At 45.1% G+C, this 19,807-nt stretch overlaps 1 protein-coding gene across 1 annotated transcript in view; it reads left to right on the top strand.

The window, feature by feature from the left end:
- The first annotated feature begins 258 nt into the window (after window positions 1–258).
- LOC140427068 (septin-8-A-like) overlaps window positions 259–19,807 on the top strand; it is an 82,720-nt gene continuing 63,171 nt past the window's right edge. The window contains exon 1 of the mRNA XM_072512544.1: window positions 259–413. Within this exon, the coding sequence (XP_072368645.1) occupies window positions 384–413 (30 nt within the window). The 5' untranslated portion in view covers window positions 259–383. The remainder of the gene's footprint in view (window positions 414–19,807) is intronic.

The following is a 19,807-nucleotide window of genomic DNA, read 5'->3' as shown; positions in this document are numbered from 1 at the left end:
AACTTCCCCCTCGTTGAACAACAAATCCCAGAGCCCCCTGCGGCGCTGGAAGAAACCATTACACATTTGGGGACCTCCTTGCTAGCTCAGCCCGTGTAAAGAAAGGGACGCCGAGCGCCGCTGTTCTCGGAATTGTTGGCAATGCCTGTAGCGTTATTAAAGGTATTTTGTACATCGGTTGCATGCACCCGTCCTGAAGGTAGTGTTCAGTCTGATTCCCTTTTACACCCTCCACCCCTGTTGCGGAATGGTGTCCACTGGGGAACTTTGGCGGGGGCGGGGGCCGGGTGGGTTGTCCATGTTGACCGAGCTGGGAAGGCGGTAGCCGGCGGAGACATACAGTGGAAACCCGCGGCATCTCTCTGTTCGTTTACTGAACGCAAATGGAGGCGAGTGAAACAGAGCAGCTGCCGGTGAGTAACCAGGGGTTGGGGGAAATTAGCAACGCTTGGCACGGTCGGATCGATTTTAATCTCTTCGGGCACTTTTACGGGTTGTATTTTTTTGAGGAGAAAAGGGTGGGTTGTCCTATTCCCCGCTCGGCTCGGCTGCTTGTTGTGAAGCTGTCACCGAGCGGCCGCCCTTTGTTGTGTCTGCCGGAGCCTCTCCGCGGATACATTGTTGCAGACGTAAAGTGTGCAGTGGATACAATTTGTTCCCTCGCCGCCTTCATTCAGATAATTCTCAAAAAAAGAATCACCTCCTCCAAAAAAACATTTTATGAATTAATCTTTAAATAAAACTCTTTGACAACCAGTCCTCTTCCCCACCTCCCCCCTTTCTTCCTTCTCTCCAAAAAGTCACTCTGGGTGAATTTGCTTCCAACCCGCTGTGGCCACGGCGTTCCAGCACAATCTCGGTGAGAAGCCGGGGAATGTTCTTGTGTCTTTGACATGCAGTGAATCGTGGAGACTGCTGCGTTATTCCCCCCCCCCCCCCCCACCAAATCCATCTCAGCAGGTGTTCGTTCGCTCGCTTACGGTCCTCTCATTCACCAGGCTGATGGCCCCCTCCAGAGTGGGAAATTCTGCAGTGAACCCAGTGTTTTAAGTGCTTCTGCAGGGAGCTATTCCCCTCCCTTCCGCAGCTGCAATTTAACTCTCTCTCCATCTTGAATCAGATTGTCATTTTATAAACACAGTTACCACTTGTTTATGTGCCGTCGCATCCAATGCTCGACTTTCGAACTTTCCTCAGTAAATAGCAGTTGAGACCAAATCGTTTGCTTACACTGCCTGACTGGGAGCTTGAAACTGCGTTTAGCTCTCTGGCAAATACTCATGGGACCCTGCAAAAATCGAAAGTCGAGCACACACCGTGCCTCGTAATGTTCCCTCCTGATTAAATGACAATTTAATTTACTGCTATTGATAATAAATAGCTGATGGAGCTCCTTTTGACCTCAGTTCCCACATCCCCCCCCCCCCCCCCCCCCGGGCTTCTGAGACAGACGTGATTTGTGAATGATGTGAAAAGGCTGATTGTATTTGTATAGCGCCTTTAACCTCATGATCATCGTCAGATTACATTTGACACCCAGCCACCGGGGGCATTAGGACAGATGACCAAAAGCTTTAACAAGGAGGTGGGTTTCAAGGAGCCTCTTTTTAAGGAGAGATAGGCGGAGAGTTAGAGGAAGGGAACCTCCGAGAGCTTTGAGCCTCGGTAGCATCGGCGCCATTGGCTGAGTGTGTAAAGTCGGGATCATGGCCATGCTGGGCTCTGATATAATTGGGTTGCTGCCTTCCTCATCCCCACCCTGAGCCTGAAGGACCAATGAATTGAATGAACCCATAGCCATGCCCCACACTTCCTTAACATAAACCCCTCTCATTGCCATGGTATCAAGCTACAGTCCTTTTTTATTTTCAAAACAAGTTAAGTCTTATTTCATTATAGAGCAATCTATTGCCACCTGGGTGGCACAGTAGTTAGCACTGCTGTCTCACAGCGCTAGGGATCTGGGTGACTGAGTGAAGTTTTCACTTTCTCCCCATGTCTACATGCGTTTCCTCGGGTGCCCCTGTTTTCTCCCACAGTCCTAAGATGTACAGGTTAGGTGGATTGACCATGATTTTAAAAAAAAAAATTGGCCCTTGATGTTCAGGGATGTGCAGGTTAGATGGGGTTACGGTTAGCGGTAGGGGATAGGGCGGGGGAGTTGGCCTAGGTATGGTGCTCTTTCAGAGGGTCGGTGCAGACTCACTGGGCCGAATGGCCTCCTTCTGCACTGTAGGGATTCTCTAAGTTGGCCATCACCCTCATTCCAGTCCCTCATACAAGTTCAATTTAAAATGCCTCCACTATCTATTTGCCCTACCTATTTGCTGCAATTTCCTCCAGTCCCATCGAATATCACATCTCATCTCAAGAAAGTTCTATCTCTCTGACTTTCGCCTTTTATATCCCCCTCCCAAGCCCTTCATTCCACTATTGGCAGCCACGCTATTCTGCTGTCAAAGCCTGAAGCTTTGACGCGCTTTCCCTAAATCTCTCCACCGTTCTCTCTTCCTTTTAAGATTCTCTTTAAAACCTATATCTTTAAGCAAGTTCACCTATTCCAATGTCTTCTGCTTAGATTTAGTGTCACATTTTGTTAAATTATGCCTCCGTAACGAATCATAGGATATTTTGCTACATTAAAGGTGCTATATAAATGCAAGTTATTATTTTTTTACCCCTCCAGCAGCAGAGCTTTTTGTTGACATGAATCATACTCTCTGGAATTTCTTCCCTAAGTCCCTTCTCCTCCATATTCTTTTTAACCTCATTGTGCCCTATCTAACCTCTCCCTTCATGGATCAGAAGGTGTTTTCTTAATCTGTAAAGCAGTTTGGGAGATTTTTTTAAATGTGCTTTTAAAGAGAAAAATGCATTTTCTGTTGAGCTGTAGCCTGAGGGATTCAAAGTGCAATTCAAAAAACACTTTGCCACAATGAAAAGCGGTTTTTGGTGAATATCAATGGAAAGGTGGCTGTAACTTATATTATTGAGCATATTGAAGCCCTGAGGTATGATATGCCTCTCGCGGAGAGTGTTTTGAATGGTAAAATAGTGTAGTATGATGTCAGCCTCAAAAAGATTACATGTAGAATATTGCATACTTGGGAGTGGATTGCAGGCTGTGATATCATGTTGGCTTGTATGTAAACTGATACATCCGTAGAAGTTAATGACTGGATATTATTGCGATTTGAGGAGGTGCAAGGTTTGCCTCAACGCAATTCCAGAAAGGGCAATTCTATGGAAAGGTTAGGGGAATTTGTTGTTTTCTTTGAAAGCAGAATTTAGGTTATCCAAAATGTAACTTTCTCTCTCTCTCTCTCTCTCTCTCTCTCTCTCTCTCTCTCTCTCTCTCTCCCAATATTTTGAGAGAAATTGCAAAAGCGATTCAGAAGTGTTCAGCAATTTAAAAAGAAAGTAGGCTGGCTCAGTTGTAAGGAGAAGGAAGGTTCCAGATTTGATTCCTCGTCTGTTGGCAAACCTCATAGGGAGCAAGGTTAGCGGCACTACAGTTGGTCTTGATGCCCTGAGTTAGGGAGGAATTGGTCTCACCTGATCCTGGAGACCTCTGCAAGTTATGAATGCTAGATGAATACAGATTGAGCTCATCTCTGATACTCCCTTGGCTGTGGTGGCCTTGATCTCTGGTGGTCTTCCAGCTGACACCTAAATCTGAAAAATGGCCATTTGAGAGAGGTCTCCAAGGCAGCCCAGGGCCCTTGGGACCATACCCCAAAGAGGTTCTTCTTTCATGAAGGAAGAAAACAGGCCATGGAAGTACCCAGTGTCCTACAAAAAAGTAGGGTAAAAATCGTAGTGGGACAGAGCTGTTATGCGAAAGGTAATAAAGTTGTGGGGATTAGGTAGGTATGTGTTGGATGTGTTTAAGGATGCTTGATATTGGTCTGAGGGGGATGCACCGATCTTGTGCAGCCAGCAAGACCCCAGGTATAACCCTGTGGGATTCACGGCCAGTGTCCAAGTAAATCTGTCTTTTACTGGGTCTCCTTAATTATCTTCATTGGCAAGAGGGGGAGGTTTATTTTAGGAATGTGTATGCTTTTTGACTCAGTGGTGAAAACACCCCACCCTTTGATATAAAAGTAAGGTGGATATGTTTTCCCATCTTTTCTAATTTGTCAACAAATTCAATTGAGATATGATACGTTGAAATACTGACTGACCTTTGCCCTTGATGTCAAGCCAAATACCTGTGGTATTTGGTTTGACATCAAGCGTAGGCACAGTGGATGAAGGCCTCTTGCTGTAATGAATCATCAGTGAATTTTTTGTCTTGCCAATCAGTCATGATTGTGTTTGCAAGTGCCATATGCAATTTATTTACTGTTATATGCCTTTTCAGTCAGTGTCTGAGCCCCTTATTCAAGGAGCTATTCTGTAGCCCCTCATATGCGTTCAGATTGCAGACTTGCACTGCAAAGTGTGAATTATTCCAGGTGGTAAACCCTCTAATTTAACGACTGTGAATATTTTAATTACAATCTGTTTACTTTATTATTGTGCTTTCCCCTGGAATTTTGGATAGTAACACACATGATTATAATTATCCCCCACGCCCTACCCATTCCATGATCAATAGACAAACAATATGGCCAATCAGATCAGTGAACAACAGAAAGTATTGCAGTGATTCAGTAATTAGAATGCAACTCTGATTGAAGCATTTGTAATTGAAGTAGCAACGTGGTCAAATCTCAGGGCGGCACGGTGATGCAATGGTTAGCACTGCTGCCTCACGCTGCTGAGGACCCAGCTTCGATCTCGGCCCCGGGTCACTGTCCGTGTGGAGTTTGCACATTCTCCTCTTGTCTGCGTGGGTTTCAACTCCTCAACCCAAAGATTTGCAGGTTAGGTGGTTTGGCCACACTAAACTGCGCCTCAATTGGAAAAAAATAATTAGGTACTTAAATTTTTTTAAAAATATGGTCAAATCTGTGCATAATTCACTATGCAATTCAAATGATCACGATGCAATGTAATTTGCTGTGGAGAGACATATGTGGCCAATAAGTTTATTAGTCATTGCATTAATCTGGATAACCTAAATAACATTTGTATTCGTTTGGTGCAGGGTGATTAGCTCCGATGGTTAGAGAGCGGTGTTAATAATGCCACGTTTGCGGGTTGGATCCCCATACTGGCCAACAACAATAAGTGTCTTAAAATAAACTTGGTGCATGTTATATTCAGTTCCAATCACTTTACTCTCGTGTTAGGCCGCTTACAAGAAGGTGTCGCAGCACAGAATCTCTTCCTGACTCTTGGAACATATCTGTATTAATTTGGTGTTCTTCAGCCTATTTTGTAGGTAATTTTTCTTTAACCTCTTTTGCAGAGGAAAATAAGTTTGGAAAATGCTGCACTGATCCTTCATATAGAAGAAATTAACATACGCCTTCATAACTTTATTGTTTTAGTAAAAGTATATCATCACTAACATGGAGAGCATTAAGTCTGCTGTTTCTTCCTTGATTTCACCACTGAGGAGAATCTCTGTTAATCCTGGAATTGTTCCATGGAAAACACAGCTGTAACTTCAGATGGCTGAGAACTACTAGATTCTGGGAAACCACACTGCAGGCTGGTATGTCAACATTGCCAACTGCTTATATGGATCCTGTAGCTCTTAGGCCTATAAATTTATGACACTTGTGCCTTCCTAAGAAGCTGCTTTTAGTGTACTTCCATCGTGTTGTCACTGGTCTAGCAAGGAACATGAGCCAAATCGAGGCTCTCAATGATAGCAATTAAAATTGGCTTTGTTAACTGAAATACCAAGGAATTCATTTTACTATAAAAGGAATGCTTACATTTTTAATAGAAAGTATTCTCTGCACTTTCACAATATACTTACAGGAGGAAGGCTATTTGGCCCATCTTGGTTCATTTACCTGGAAAGGTTCTATTTTCTCCTTTCTCCCGCAACACTTTTTTCTGTTCCTGTATCTAATTGATGACTTTCCTTCCCTGTTAAGTTCACCTTCTCCCCCAACCCTCAGACTAACACCATTTCCCCACCAAGAGGCTGAGTAGGCAGTATATTCCTGAATCTCCTACTATGTTAGCTCACTCAATTTTTTTTGTTGTTGTTGTTTTTACACTCTTTCCTTTGTGAAGTGTCACTTTATCACTCGGGGCTACACAGTGGCAGAAGGTTTGGAACTGCTGCCTCACAGCGCCAGGGACCCGGATTTGGTTCCTACCTCGCGTGAATGTCTGTGTGGAGTTTGTACGTTCTCCTCGTGTGTGCATGGGCTTTCTCCGGGTGCTCCGTTTTCCTTACAAAGTCCAAAGATGTGCAGGTTAGATGGGTTGACCATGCTAAATTGTCCCTTAGTGTCCAAATGGTTAGGTGGGGTTACATGGTTACAGGGGATTTGGCCTAGGTTGGGAGGATCGGTGCAAACATCATGGGCCGAATGACCTCTTTCTGCACTGTAGGGATTCTATCACGTGTGGCTGTTCCAGAATAATTGAAACTTCCATGTGGCAAAATCGTAGAATATGAATGAGTATTGTACCTTCCTGCTATAGGAAATGCCACACTGGTCTCAAATTTTAATTCTTTTCAATAATGGAATAGTATTTGGAGTGTGACTGCCTTTTAAATAATGAATCTTGCAAGTAGATTTTCTTACCATTTCAAATTTGACCTTGTCTGCTCTCCAGTATGTTAACTTGGTGACATCGAACTGTGCTTAACTGTATGGGCGCAATTTAACAGGACAGAAAAAAAGAGTCCTGTTTTGGGCACGTTTAGCAGGGTGTTTCTCAGCGCCTGCAACGCCAAGAAAGACATTGCTATTTAGTGGCACATTGCCGTTTCTTTTGGCTTCGGTGAGGAATGCCCCATTGAGGCCGCACTTACAATCATTTCCTGCACTGATGAACTCAGCTCGCCAGTGCAGGAAGAGTATTCGCGTATTGGGGAGCCATTTGTAAATGCCGCTCTGATCTATCAATACCCCCCCCGCGACAGTGACTAGGTGCCACAAGAGACCAACCTCGTGTCAGTCTCTAATGGCCTGGGATACCCCTCCAGGTGCCATTACGCCTAGTCCACGTTTGTGTGGACCAGAGTTAAAACAGTGCCATGGCGAAGTCTCCCAGGTGAGGCCGTCAGTTCCTGGGCCTCAGGAGAATACGGCGCAGACATATTTAAATGAACCATGGCTCATTTAAATATGTGGACGAGATCCAGATCGCGAGACCTTGAGAGATTTTGTTCAATCTCATGAGGCACTTCGAGCATCGTGAGATTCGAACGCCCTCGCCATGTCACTAAGTCGGGTGCGACGAGGAGATCAAATCGTGCCTATGTCTGCGTCTTCTTAGCTTGCCACAGTGAATCATTCTTTAGCTGCATAGAGAGCACGTAAACAGATGGTGTTTCCAAAGTTAAAATGGATAAAACTTATCTGTGATGTCAGACAAAGGCTGTATTTAATATTTAATAGGTTTATTCTATGTGTTGAATGTTCTGAGGCAGACCTTTATACATAATAAATATTCGTGGAATATAGCTTATTGCAACATTAGTGAAAACACAGATTCAAGAATGATGGGTACTTGGTCATAATAATGCAGGCAATCTGGCTCAGATGATCATGTAGTGTTCCGCCAGCCCCATAATCCTCCCTTTCTAACAAGGAGTGGAATGGTTTGACCATTACTGAGTTGGCATCTGACTGTCAAAAAGAACAACTTAGTATATTAAAGCAGCTACATAAATATAAAACACTCAGGCACTTTACAGGAGCATTATAAAACAAATATGAGCCACATGCGATATTAATCAGCTGACCAAAACCTTGATCAAAGAGTTAGATTTTAAGGAGTATCTTAAAGGAGAAAAGGGAGGTGGAGAAGTGGTGAGATGTATTCCAGGGCTTGAGGCCCACAGTGATTAACCAACTCTTGACTGGGAACCAAGTCATTGGGTGGGATTGTTGTTTATTCTACCGATGAGGCAATTTGGCCTTTCAGCCACAAGAAGCACAAGAAACATGGCACTGAAACTGTCAAATAATCTCTTTTTCATCGAAACAACATCAGTGGTTTGGACTAAATTGCTTGCAAGAAATATTTTTGCTGTTTGATGGTTATACAATCTTCACTGTGAGCCATATCAGCTTCTGCATAGTGAGCTGTGGCCACTTAACAAGCACATCTGATCTGACGGAAGAAACTTTCATTTTATGTTTTGCTGCATTCCTTTACCTATAGCGTCAAACGTTTGCATGAATTCCCACCACCTATCGGATCACATTCAAGATAAGTGTCACTTTGGATCATTGGAATGTTATTTAAAATTTGAACTTGAAAGATAAAAACATCCAATACGGTGATAAAGTTCCACTAAGTGTCAGATGTGGAGCCTTCCTTCAGTGAAACAAAACCCAAAGCTTGGTTTTGTAAAAGGAAATGCGTCAAAAAGGAAACGTGTTGATCATATTTTAAGAACTCTGAATCGAACAGGTTTTACCTTTGAACTTATTTATAAAATATTCCATTGATGCACAGTGTTGAGAGACATTAACATGAAAAGGCTAAGTGAGGAAATATTGAGAACAAAGTTTAAAAATCCTTCCCAAATAACTGATGACCAATGCTGAGAGGAATGGTTCTGGAGCTATTTGGGGGTGGGGGGTTGAAAAAAACAGCATGGTTCCCAGAACCACAGTTAGATTTTGATTTGTTAAACCGTTCAGACACTACATGCACAATTAAAAATGATACTGATGATTTATGGTTTCATGAAGATAAGGTTCTTAAACTAAATATGCAGATAATGACTGGATCTTCCTGCCCACTGGAGAAATCCACATTAGCGGGATTGGAAAATCCCACCCAATTGTTTTATGAATTTCTTTGATTATTTATCCCCTCCTTGCTTTGACAGGGTTTGGTTCCCATCCATGCAACTGAGTGTCAGAAAACCATTTGATATAACTTGTTCTCACCGAGCTATCAGCATAAGTCACTGGTTAGTAATCAGATAAGTCACTTTCCTTCCCAGTCCAGCAGTGCTGAAGCCAAGGGCTGAAGTTTGGGCTTTGTCGAGGGCGGGAATAGAGGCGTACAAGGTCCGAAATACCAGTGCTGGTTGATATGCCGGTTAACTGACCCATTCCCAGCACCTGCCATTTTTTTTTTTGCTGGGGTTGGCTTGGGGTGGGTAGAATTAGCTCTCCAACCATGAGGTGTGTAGCCAATTAGACTCGTTAAGACAGACACAAATTTTTGCAGATGCTGGAAATTTGAAATGAAATAAAACAGAAAATGCTGAAAAAACACAGCAGGCCAGATAGTATTTCTGGGGGGAAAAAGTGAACTATTCAGGTTTGTGACCTTTCATTATTAAGGGCCTTGTTAACCACACTTAAAGTAGGTCAACTGGGATATTTTTGATCTCCAGTTACCCAACCTGACAGAGGGATGTGGGGGCAAGTCTGGGGGCTAGCATTTCTGGCAGGCTTACAGGCTCGCTCTGTCTGTCTGGGTGCAGTCAAAGCTCGTCCTTTAAAGGGATTACAGCCTCACACAACCCATCCCCAGCCACACACGGGGCGGGATTCTCCACTCCCACGCCGAAGTGGCCGCGCCGTCGTGAACGCCGTCGAGGTTCACGACGGTGTGGAACGGCCCCGGTCCCGACCGATTCAGGCCCTGACAATGGGCCAGTATCGGGGCCACGTCATCTACACGCGCCAGGCCTTGTCGCCCGCGTAAAAGCGGCGCCGCATAGATGACGCGGCCGGTGCCGCATAATGGGCGTCATCCACGCACGCATGGTTGCCTTCCTCTCTAAGTCTGCCCCGCAAGAAGATGGGGGACGGATCTTGCGGGGCCGCGGGAGGAAGGAGGTCCTCCTTCAGAGAGGACGGCCCGACGATTGGTGGGCACTGATCGCGGGCCACCCCACATTCCAGTTGAAGCCCGGTGCAGGATCCCCCCTCGCCCCCCCACAGGCCGCCCCCCGAGCATTCACGCACCGCCCACGACTGCAGCAACCAGGTGTGGACGGCGCCGGGGGACACCCGCCGTTTTGGCCTGGCCGCTCTACCCATCCGGGCCTCAGAATAGCGGGGGTGCCGGAGAATCGCCATTTCCGGTGTCTCCGGCGATTCTCCGGCCTGCGGCCCGCGAAACTCGACCGGGCCATTCCCGCCGCTTGGGTGAATCGCGGGAGGGCGTCGGATCGGCATCCCCGGTAATTTTGGCGGCCCAGGCGATTCTCCCAACCGGCGTGGGAATGGAGAATTGCGCCCACTGTTTTCACAGTAGTGGCCTGGTTGCTCTATCCGTTTTTAAATTTAAAGTAAAAGATGGTGAGAGGGTGCCTTCACGTAAAGCGCCCCATCAACTTCAGACTGCTGCTCCTCTCAAGCCGGGTGTCTCCAGCTTTGAGAGCCATCCTGCTGCTCTTGGACAGAGAATCTGTCTTCATTGACAATTAAAGGGAGACCTCCATGAAAATTCCAATGAGTGTTTCCTTTCAGGGGCAGGTTCGAGTCACAGAAATGGTCATAACTTCTGTTTCCTGCCTGGAGGAAAAATCCAGCCCCAATTGTCGAACCTCTACTTCTGTCCTTGTTCACTTTATTTATTTTAGCAAAGCTTTGGAACATTAGATTTAGATTTATTGTCACGTGTACCGAGGTACAGTGAAAAGTATCTGCGTACAGTCCAGGCAGATCGTTCCATACATGAAAAACATAGGACATACGATAAATACGCAATGTAAATACATAGACATTCCGTGAAGCATAAGGAGTATAATGCTACAACAGTAGCGAAGGTGAGTAGAGAGATCAATTCAGCCCATAAGAGGATATTCCGGATTCTGGTAAAGAGTGGGGAAGAAGCTGTTTTTGAATCTGTTGGTGCTTGTCCTCAGACTTTTGTATCTTCTTACCTTCCTAATCTGGTTAGATAAATTACTCGCCAGTTACATTTGCCATGAGGAAGGTGCTCCTGACATCTTGCCTTTACCATGCAGGCTCATTCTGAAGCTGCTGTATAAACCTGCTCAGCAAAATGTGTGCAAAAGCACACATTGCCACTAGACTGTAGCTACTGGACCAATCGAGCAAACATGGTTTTGCTTACTCTTCCATTGCTCAATATATCAGTGAGTGTCTGTAGTGAAGGGCATTAATTTTGATGGTCTCCTGCTATGTTTGCTCTGCAAATACAATTTTCCTTCCCTAATAATGGACTTTAGAAAAGATGACAATTTTCCGCTTCCAACAGATAGAAAGCTGATGATTGATTTTCTTGTTCAGAGTTTTATAAGGTAACACCAGAATTAACACTTATAAGAACTTAACAAGCAGGAGCATTGAATGCTTCAAGCTTATTTCTTTTATTCTTTCAAGGGATGCAAGCATTCCTGGGAAGGCCAGCATTTGTTGCCCATCCCTAATTGCTCTTGAGAATCTGCCTTCTTGAACCCCCTCCAGTCCATCTCCTGTATGTATTCCTTAAAATCGCAGTTAGGAAGGGAGTTCCCGGTTCTTGATCTAATGACTAGTGATCACAAAGTTCCAAATCAGTGTGCAGAGTGTGTGGCTTGGAGGGGAATTTGAAGTTGGAGTTCCCATACACGTGCTGCCCTTGGCTCTCCAGGTGGTAGATGTGACGGCTTTGTAAGATGCTATTGAAAAAAGTTAGGAGAATTGTTGTGGTGCATTTTGCAGATGGTACGTGCTCCTGCCACTGTGCGTCAATGGTGGAGGGAATAAATGTTTAAGGTGGTGAGTGGGGTGCCAATCGAGCAGGTTGTTTTGTTCTGAGTGATGGTGAGCTTCTTGAGTTGTTACAGCTGTATTAATCCAGGAAAGTAGAAGCTATTCCATCACACTCCTGACTTGTGCCTTGTAGATGGTGGACAGGTTTTGGGGTGTCGGGAGGTAAGTTACTCACCATAGAATTACCACCCTCCGCGACCTGCTCTTGTAGCCACAGTATTTATGTGGCTGGTCTAGTTCAGCCTCTGGTCGATGGTATCCCCCAGGATGTTGTTTTTGAGAGATTTAACAATGCAATTGAATGTTAAAGTGAGATGGTTAGATTCTCTCTTGTCAGAGGTGGTCAATGCCAGGCATGAATGTTGCTTGCCAATTATCAGCCTAGGCCTGAATGTTGTCCAGATCTTTCTGCATATGGACACTGACTGTGTCAATATCTGATGAGTTTCAAATGGTGCTGAACACCAGTGAAAATCCCGTTTCTGACTTTATGATGAAGGGACGTCCATCGATGAGTGGGGGGAAATGGGTTTCGGTTTGTGGGGCACTGGATGGATGGATGGATTGGATGGATTTGTTTATTGTCACGTGTACCAAGGTACAGTGAAAAGTATTTTTCTGCGAGCAGCTCAACAGATCATTAAGTACATGAGAATAAAAGGGAATAAAAGAAAATACATAATAGGGCAACACAACATATACAATGTAACTACATAAGCACTGGCATCGGATGAAGCATACAGGGTGTAGTGTTAACGAGGTCAGTCCATTAGAGGGTCATTTAGGAGTCTGGTGACAGTGGGAAGAAGCTGTTTTTGAGTCTGTTTGTGCGTGTTCTCAGACTTCTGTATCTCCTGCCCGATGGAAGAAGTTGGAAGAGTGAGTAAGCCGGGTGGGAGGGATCGTTGCTTATGCTGCCCACTTTCCCCAGGCAGCAGGAGGTGTAGATGGAGTCAATGGATGGGAGGCAAGTTCGTGTGATGGACTGGGCGGTGTTCACGACTCTCTGAAGTTTCTTGCGGTCCTGGGCCGAGCAGTTGCCATACCAGGCTGTGAGCAGCCCGATAGGATGCTTTCTATCGTGCATCTGTAAAAGTTGGTAAGGGTTAATGTGGACATGCCAAATTTCCACAGTTTCCTGAGGAAGTATAGGCGCTGTTGTGCTTTCTTGGTGGTAGCGTTGACGTGGGTGGACCAGGACAGATTTTTGGAGATGTGCACCCCTAGGAATTTGAAACTGCTAACCATCTCCACCTCAGCCCCGTTGATGCTGGCAGGGGTGTGTACAGTACTTTGCTTCCTGAAGTCAATTACCAGCTCTTTAGTTTTCCTGGCATTGAGGGAGAGATTGTTGTCGCTGCACCACTCCACTAGATTCTCTATCTCCCTCCTGTATTCGGACTCATCGAGATCTGGCCCACTATCGTCGTATCGTCAGCAAACTTGTAGATGGAGTTGGAACCAAGTTTTGCCACGCAGTCGTGTGTGTACAGGGAGTAGAGTAGGGGGCTAAGTACGCAGCCTTGCGGGGCGCCGGTGTTGAGGACTATTGTGGAGGAGGTGTTGTTGTTCATTCTTACTGATTGTGGTCTGTTGGTCAGAAAATCGAGGATCCAATTGCAGAGTGGGGAGTCAAGTCCTAGGTTTTGGACCAGTTTGGAGTACTGGTATCAGTACTCATGGGGGCTATACTATTGGGAGGGACCGCATCTGAACCATGCTGGGATCAGTGGTCTTGCAAACCACATAAATAGGGAAATAGAGGGGGCTTTAAATGAATTGTCCGGGGGAGTGTTGGGGGGACAGTTCTGGAGAAGTGATATGTAGAGTTACAAAGCAAAAGAATATGGCAGCTATTTAGGTAATGATACCCAGAGTGTGGTAGGAAGGGACAGAGGGAAACAGACAAAAACAGCAGCAAATAGGGTCAATTGGGGGGGGGGGGGGGGGGGGGGGGGAGAGGGGGATGGTAAAAAGGCAAAATTAATTAATGGCTCTTCACTTAAGTACATACAGAACTCTCTGAGGCAGAGAGCTGTGAATGAAGATTAAAGTCACAAATTATTAAAATACAGCCTTTTTTACATGCATTCATTATCTCCCAATTTATTCTCCATTGTACAATGTAGCTACTATATTTGTGTGTGTGTACACAATGAAAAGCTGGGGCCTAGTACAAATCCCTAGGGAACAGCACACCATATTTGAATCTCACCTCATTCCATTTCCCTATTCACCAACTCTTTTCCCCTCCCCACCCCAGCACCACGTGCTGCTGACTACCTTCAGCCTAGTACATCTTGTGTGTACCTGTTAAATGATCCTACAGTTAACAATGCTGGAAATCTATTGTTTTTCTGGCAAAATTGACATTGGTGGAACTTGACCCTAAATAAAACCATGTCATCAAATTGACATTTGATTTATTCAGCCAAAATAACCCTGCTTTTGATAATACACCAGGACCATATGTTGGGTGGCAGTCTCATCCCTCTTTTTAATATGTCATACGTGTGGTGATATGCATCACTGTAAATACACAAGGGGTTAATGTAAATACACTAAGACTAAGTAAACACCAGAGGGAGCACCAGAGACGTCATGACATGCAGACATACAGCTAATGAACACATAGAATAGGACACGACCAATGGGCAGTCAAGACACCCAGATGTGTAACTACCACAAGGGGGCATTACACAATCCATATATAAGGACAGGGCACACATGCTCTGTCTCTTTCCACAGGCGACATTTAGAGAGTAGGACAGGGGCAGATCAGAAGCATCACACCCACCAGGTAGCTTAGAGCAGATTGGTTAGTTAGACTGAGTTACTATAGCAAGATTAGCAGGAGAGAAGAATTCATAGAGAACTGTGCTAATGGTTCAATAAATCACATTGAACTTAAGTCAAAGTCTGGAGTATATTTTGGTCAAAGCTGCATCGAGTTGCAGCCTGTGTTATCCCAGAGTACATAACCCAACAATATGTAGAAAACCTGGCAACCAATTAGCGTATAGGAAGTGTCATATCATCTGATTTGCTGTTTAGTGAGACTAGTTGAGTGATGAATGTTGATCAGAACACCAGGAAGAACTTTCTTGCACTTCAAAGGACATCTTTTGTATCTTCTGGGGAGGGCAGATGGGTTGTCATTCTAATGTCTCATTCAAATGTCAGCACCTCTGACAGTGTAGCACTTCCACATGACTACAGTGGAGTATCAGGCTAGATAATGTGCTTAAATCTCTAGAATGGATTTTGTACCCACAGCCTTCTGACTCGGACAGATTGTCACGGAGGAATCCATGGCGATTCTCTGAGCACTGTGGTTACTGTCATCATGATTACTTTCCCATGACGCTGCAGCACTCCTGATGCAAAGCCTGGTGTATATCTTGTTTCATGGGAAGGGGGTTTATTAAATGATATTTTTGCTAAATTCCTCTGAGTCAGATGGTTCTGATAAGTATCACATTATTTGGTCGTAGGATGTTGCTGTGCAGGCATAGAATTATGGCACAAAAGTTGGTCATTTAATCCCTCCCATCCGTACTGACAGAGAAAGGGCTAATCTCCCTTTCCAGCTCCTGGCCTGTAGCCATGTAGGTTATGGCACTTCAACTGCACATCTTACTGATTTTTAAATACAATGAGCATCTCTTTAAAGCAGTCAGTTTCAGACCCACACCAGCATTGACTGCATTCTTCCTGTAATACTATGACTCAAACTGTATGTGGTATTCCAATATGCCCTTACTAGTGTTTTATTCCAATTCTTGCGTAACATCCCTGCTCATGTAATCCGAGTCTCAGCTATTAAAGGAATCTATCCCATTTACCACTTCCCAGGATCCCAGAAACTTTTTTGACTAAATAAGAACAGGAGTAGGCCGTCTGGCCCCTTGAGCCTGCTCCGCCATTCAATAGGATCATGGCTGATCTGACATTCTACACATCCACTTTCCTACCCTTTCTCCGTAATACTTGCTCCCCTTACTGATCAATAATCTATCTACCTTAGCCTTAAATATTTGCAAGGACTCTATCCTCACAGTTCTATGGCAAGGAGTTCCAAAGACACTCAATGCTCAGAAGAAATTCCTCCTCATCTCCATCTTAATTTGGCACCCTTTTATTCTGAGATTGTACCCTCTGGCCCTCGACTCTCCCATGAGGGGAAATATTGTCTCAGCTTTTGCCCAGTCAAGCCCCTTAAGAATCCTATATGTTTCAATGAAATCACCTCTCATTCTTCTGAATTCCAATGAGTAGGGTCCCAACCTCTTCACCCTTTGTTAATAAGACAATCCCTCCATACCGTTGATCATTCTAGTGTACCTTCGCTGAACTGCCTCCAATTAAATAATATCTTTCCTTCAATAAGGGGACCAAAACTGCTCACTGTACTCCAGATGTGGTCTCACCAGTACATTGTACAATAGCAGAAAACTTTGCTACTCTTATACTTCAACCCCCTTGAAATAACATTCTATCAGCCTTCCCGATTACCTTTAATTTAAAAAAAAATCTTTATTTCACAAGTAGCCTTACATTAACACTGCAATGAAATTACTGTGAAAAGCCCCTAGTCGCCACATTCCGGCACCTGTTCGGGTACACAGAGGGAGAATTTAGAATGTCCAATTCACCTAAAGGCACGTCTTTTGGGACTTGTGGGAGGAAACCGGAGCACCCAGAGGAACCCACGCAGAAATGGGGAGAATATGCTCCACACAGACAGTGACCCAAGCCGGGAATCGAACCTGGGACCCTGGAGCTGTGAAGCAACGGTGCTACCCACTGTGCTACCGTGCTGCTCCTGTGTGCTAGCTTTTGGTGTTCCTTGCACAAGTAACGGCAAGTCCCTTTGTGTTGCAGCTTTCTGCATTTTTTCTCTATTTAAATAATGTTCTCCCTTCCAAAATGAACAACTTCACATATTCCCACATTTGACAACTTTTTGCCCACTTACTCAACCTATCAATATTTCTTTGCAAACTATTTGTATCCCTCTCTCAACTTGCCGTTCCATCTTTTTTTGTGCCATCTGCAAATTTGGCTACAGTACATTTGCTTCCTTCCTACAAGTCATTAAAATATATCGTAAACATTTGCAGTCCCAGCACTGATCTCTGTGGAACCCAACTAGTTACAGGTCACCAACCTGAAAAAGAACCCCTTATCCCCACTTGCTGTTTCCTGCCCATTAGCCAATTTTCTATACACTACCTCCAACACCATATGCTCTTATCTTATGGCATAACCCTTTGTGAGGTACCTTGTCGAACACTTTCTGGAAGCCAAATACAACACATCTACTGGTTCCTCTCTATCCACTCTGGCTGAGACTTCTCAAAAAGCTCTAATAAATTAGCCAGACACCATTTCCCTTTCATAAAGCCATGCTGACTCTGCTTGATTAGATTATGATTTTCCTAATGTGCTGCTATTACTTCCTTAATAATGAATTCAAATATTTTCCAACAGTAGATGTTAGCCTAATTGGCCTATAGTTACCCATGTTTTGCCTCCCCATTTGAATAGGGCTGTCACATTGACAGTTTTCCAATCCTCTGGTACTTCTCCAGAATCAAGGATTTTTGTAAAATTACAACCAATGAATCCACTACCTTTGTAGTTACTTTTGGGGTCGAAGGATGCAAGCCATTAGGGCCAGGAGACCTATCTGCCTTTAGCCCCATTAGTTTGTCTAATGTTACTTCTCTAGTGATGGTGATGGTATTTAATTCCTCCTTCGTGTTCTTTCGTCTTAATGGGATGTTCAAAGTATCGTCCACCGTAAAGACTGATTACTTTTCCAGTCAGTCTTCCAAGTGGGACCTTGTCAAAAGCTTTGCTAACATCTATGTGGGTGATATCAAACGTGCTATCCTCATTGGCCCTCCTTGTTACAAATATTCAATCAATTTAGTCAGATACAACCTTCCTGTAACCAATCCCATTCTGTCTGTCTCTAGTTTTTTAAAATAAATTTAGAGTACCCAATTATTTTTTTCCAATTAAGGGGCAATTTAGTGTGGCCAATCCACCTACCCGGCACATCTTTGGGTTGTGGGGATAAAACTCACGTAGACACGGGAAGAAAGTGCAAACTCCATACAGACAGTGACCCAGGTCCTCGGCGCCTTAGGCAGCAGTGCTAACCACTGCACCATCGTTCCACCTTATGTGCCCTTTCTAAGTGATGATTAACATTGCCCTTTGGCATTTTAATTTGTCCACCATCAAGGTTAGGCCGACTAGTTTGTAATTACTCCAGTTTTTCTCTTTTCTCCTATTTTAAACAACGGTGCAATATTAGCAGCCCTACAACCCCCTGGTAGCATACCTATAGCCACAGCAAATTGGGAAAATGATGGCCTTTGATTTTGCCTCCCTTTCTTATCTTAACAGCCTGATATACTTTTCACCTGAGCCTGGCGATTTTATCTATTTTCTTTAATATTTCCTCCCTCACTTTGCTCATCCTATCCAATATTTCACATTCTTCCTGCTTTTAAAAAAAAAAATGCATTTTATTCAAACTTGTATCAAAGTAGGTTACAGCAAAAATAACACTCCACGAAACATTCTCCCCAACAAGCAACTATACAGTTTGTACAGATTTTTCTTCTTTTTCACCCACCCCCCCCCTGCGACGAACAGCTCCTCAAATACGGTCACATACATCCCCCACAGTACAGTACAAAAAAAAGTCAAGACACAAATTAAACATAGTGCAAACCACGGCTCTGTTCACGCAAGGACCTGCCTCAATATCCCCCTACTCTACTCTACTCTACCCTAGGCAGCCCCCCCCCCCCCACCCCACTGCTGACGTTTACTCCTCTGCGAAGAAGTCAATAAATGGCTGCCACCTTCGGGCGAAGCCTAATAGCAAACCTCTCAAGGCGAACTTGACTTTCTCTAGGCCAAGAAAGCTCACCATGTCCAATAGCCATACCTCAGCCCTCGGGGGCTTTGAGTCCCTCCATGCTAACAGTATTCATCGCCGGACTACCAGGGAAGCAAAGGCCAGAATATCGGCCTCTCTCTCTTCCTGGATTCCCGGGTCCTCCGAAACCCCAAAGATTGTCACCTCAGGGCACATTACCACCCCAGTTTTCAATACCCGGGACATGACATCTGCGAATCCCTGCCAGTACCCCCTGAGTTTAGGGCACGACAAGAACATGTGTACATGGTTAGCCGGCTCTCCGGCGCATCTAGCACACTTGTCCTCCAGCCCAAAGAATTTGCTCATCCGGCCACCGTCATGTGCCCCCCCCCCCGAGCTCCTCTTCCCACTTAAGCTTCAGGTCCTCGGTCTGCGTATCCTCAGCTCCCATTAGTTCCTTGTAGACGTCTGAGACTCTACCCTCGCCCACCTCTCCCCTAGAAACTACCCTGTCCTGCCTCCCCTTCGGCAGGAGACGTGGGAAGGACGGCACCAGTCTGCGTACAAAATCCCGCACCCGTAAGTATCTAAATTCGTTCCCCCTCACCAGCCCAAACTTCTCCTCCGGCGCTCTCATGCTCGGAAAGCTCCCTTCCAGGAACAGATCCCCCATCCTCACAATCCCCGCCCTCCTCAACAGTCGATACCCCCCGTCCATGTTCCCTGGGGCAAATCGGTGGTTGCCGCAGATTGGGGTCCACACCGATGCTCTTACCTCCCCTACATGCCTCCTCCACTGGCCCCAGATCCGAAGAGCCGCCACCACTATCGGGCTGGTAGAGTACGTGCCGGCGGAAGTGGCAGAGGCGCCATGACCAGGGCTGCTAAGCTAGTGCCCCTGCACGAAGCAGCCTCCAGAATCTTCCCATCAAAACATGTGCGCATTATTCGCTGGCCCCCGCCCACACCTCTCACACTCATCTGCTACCCCTGAAAGAACCCACTCATTCTCGCCCGAGTCATATGCACCCTGTGCACCACCTTAAACTGTATCAGGCTCATCCTTGCACAAGAGGAGGTCCTGTTTACCCTTCGCAGTGCCTCACTCCATACTCCCCAATTGATC

The sequence above is a fragment of the Scyliorhinus torazame genome, chromosome 7 (assembly GCF_047496885.1).
Source record: "Scyliorhinus torazame isolate Kashiwa2021f chromosome 7, sScyTor2.1, whole genome shotgun sequence".
In the NCBI taxonomy this organism is placed as follows: domain Eukaryota; kingdom Metazoa; phylum Chordata; class Chondrichthyes; order Carcharhiniformes; family Scyliorhinidae; genus Scyliorhinus; species Scyliorhinus torazame.
Note: the sequence above shows the minus strand (reverse complement) of the source record. Positions and strands in the feature narration are given on the sequence as shown.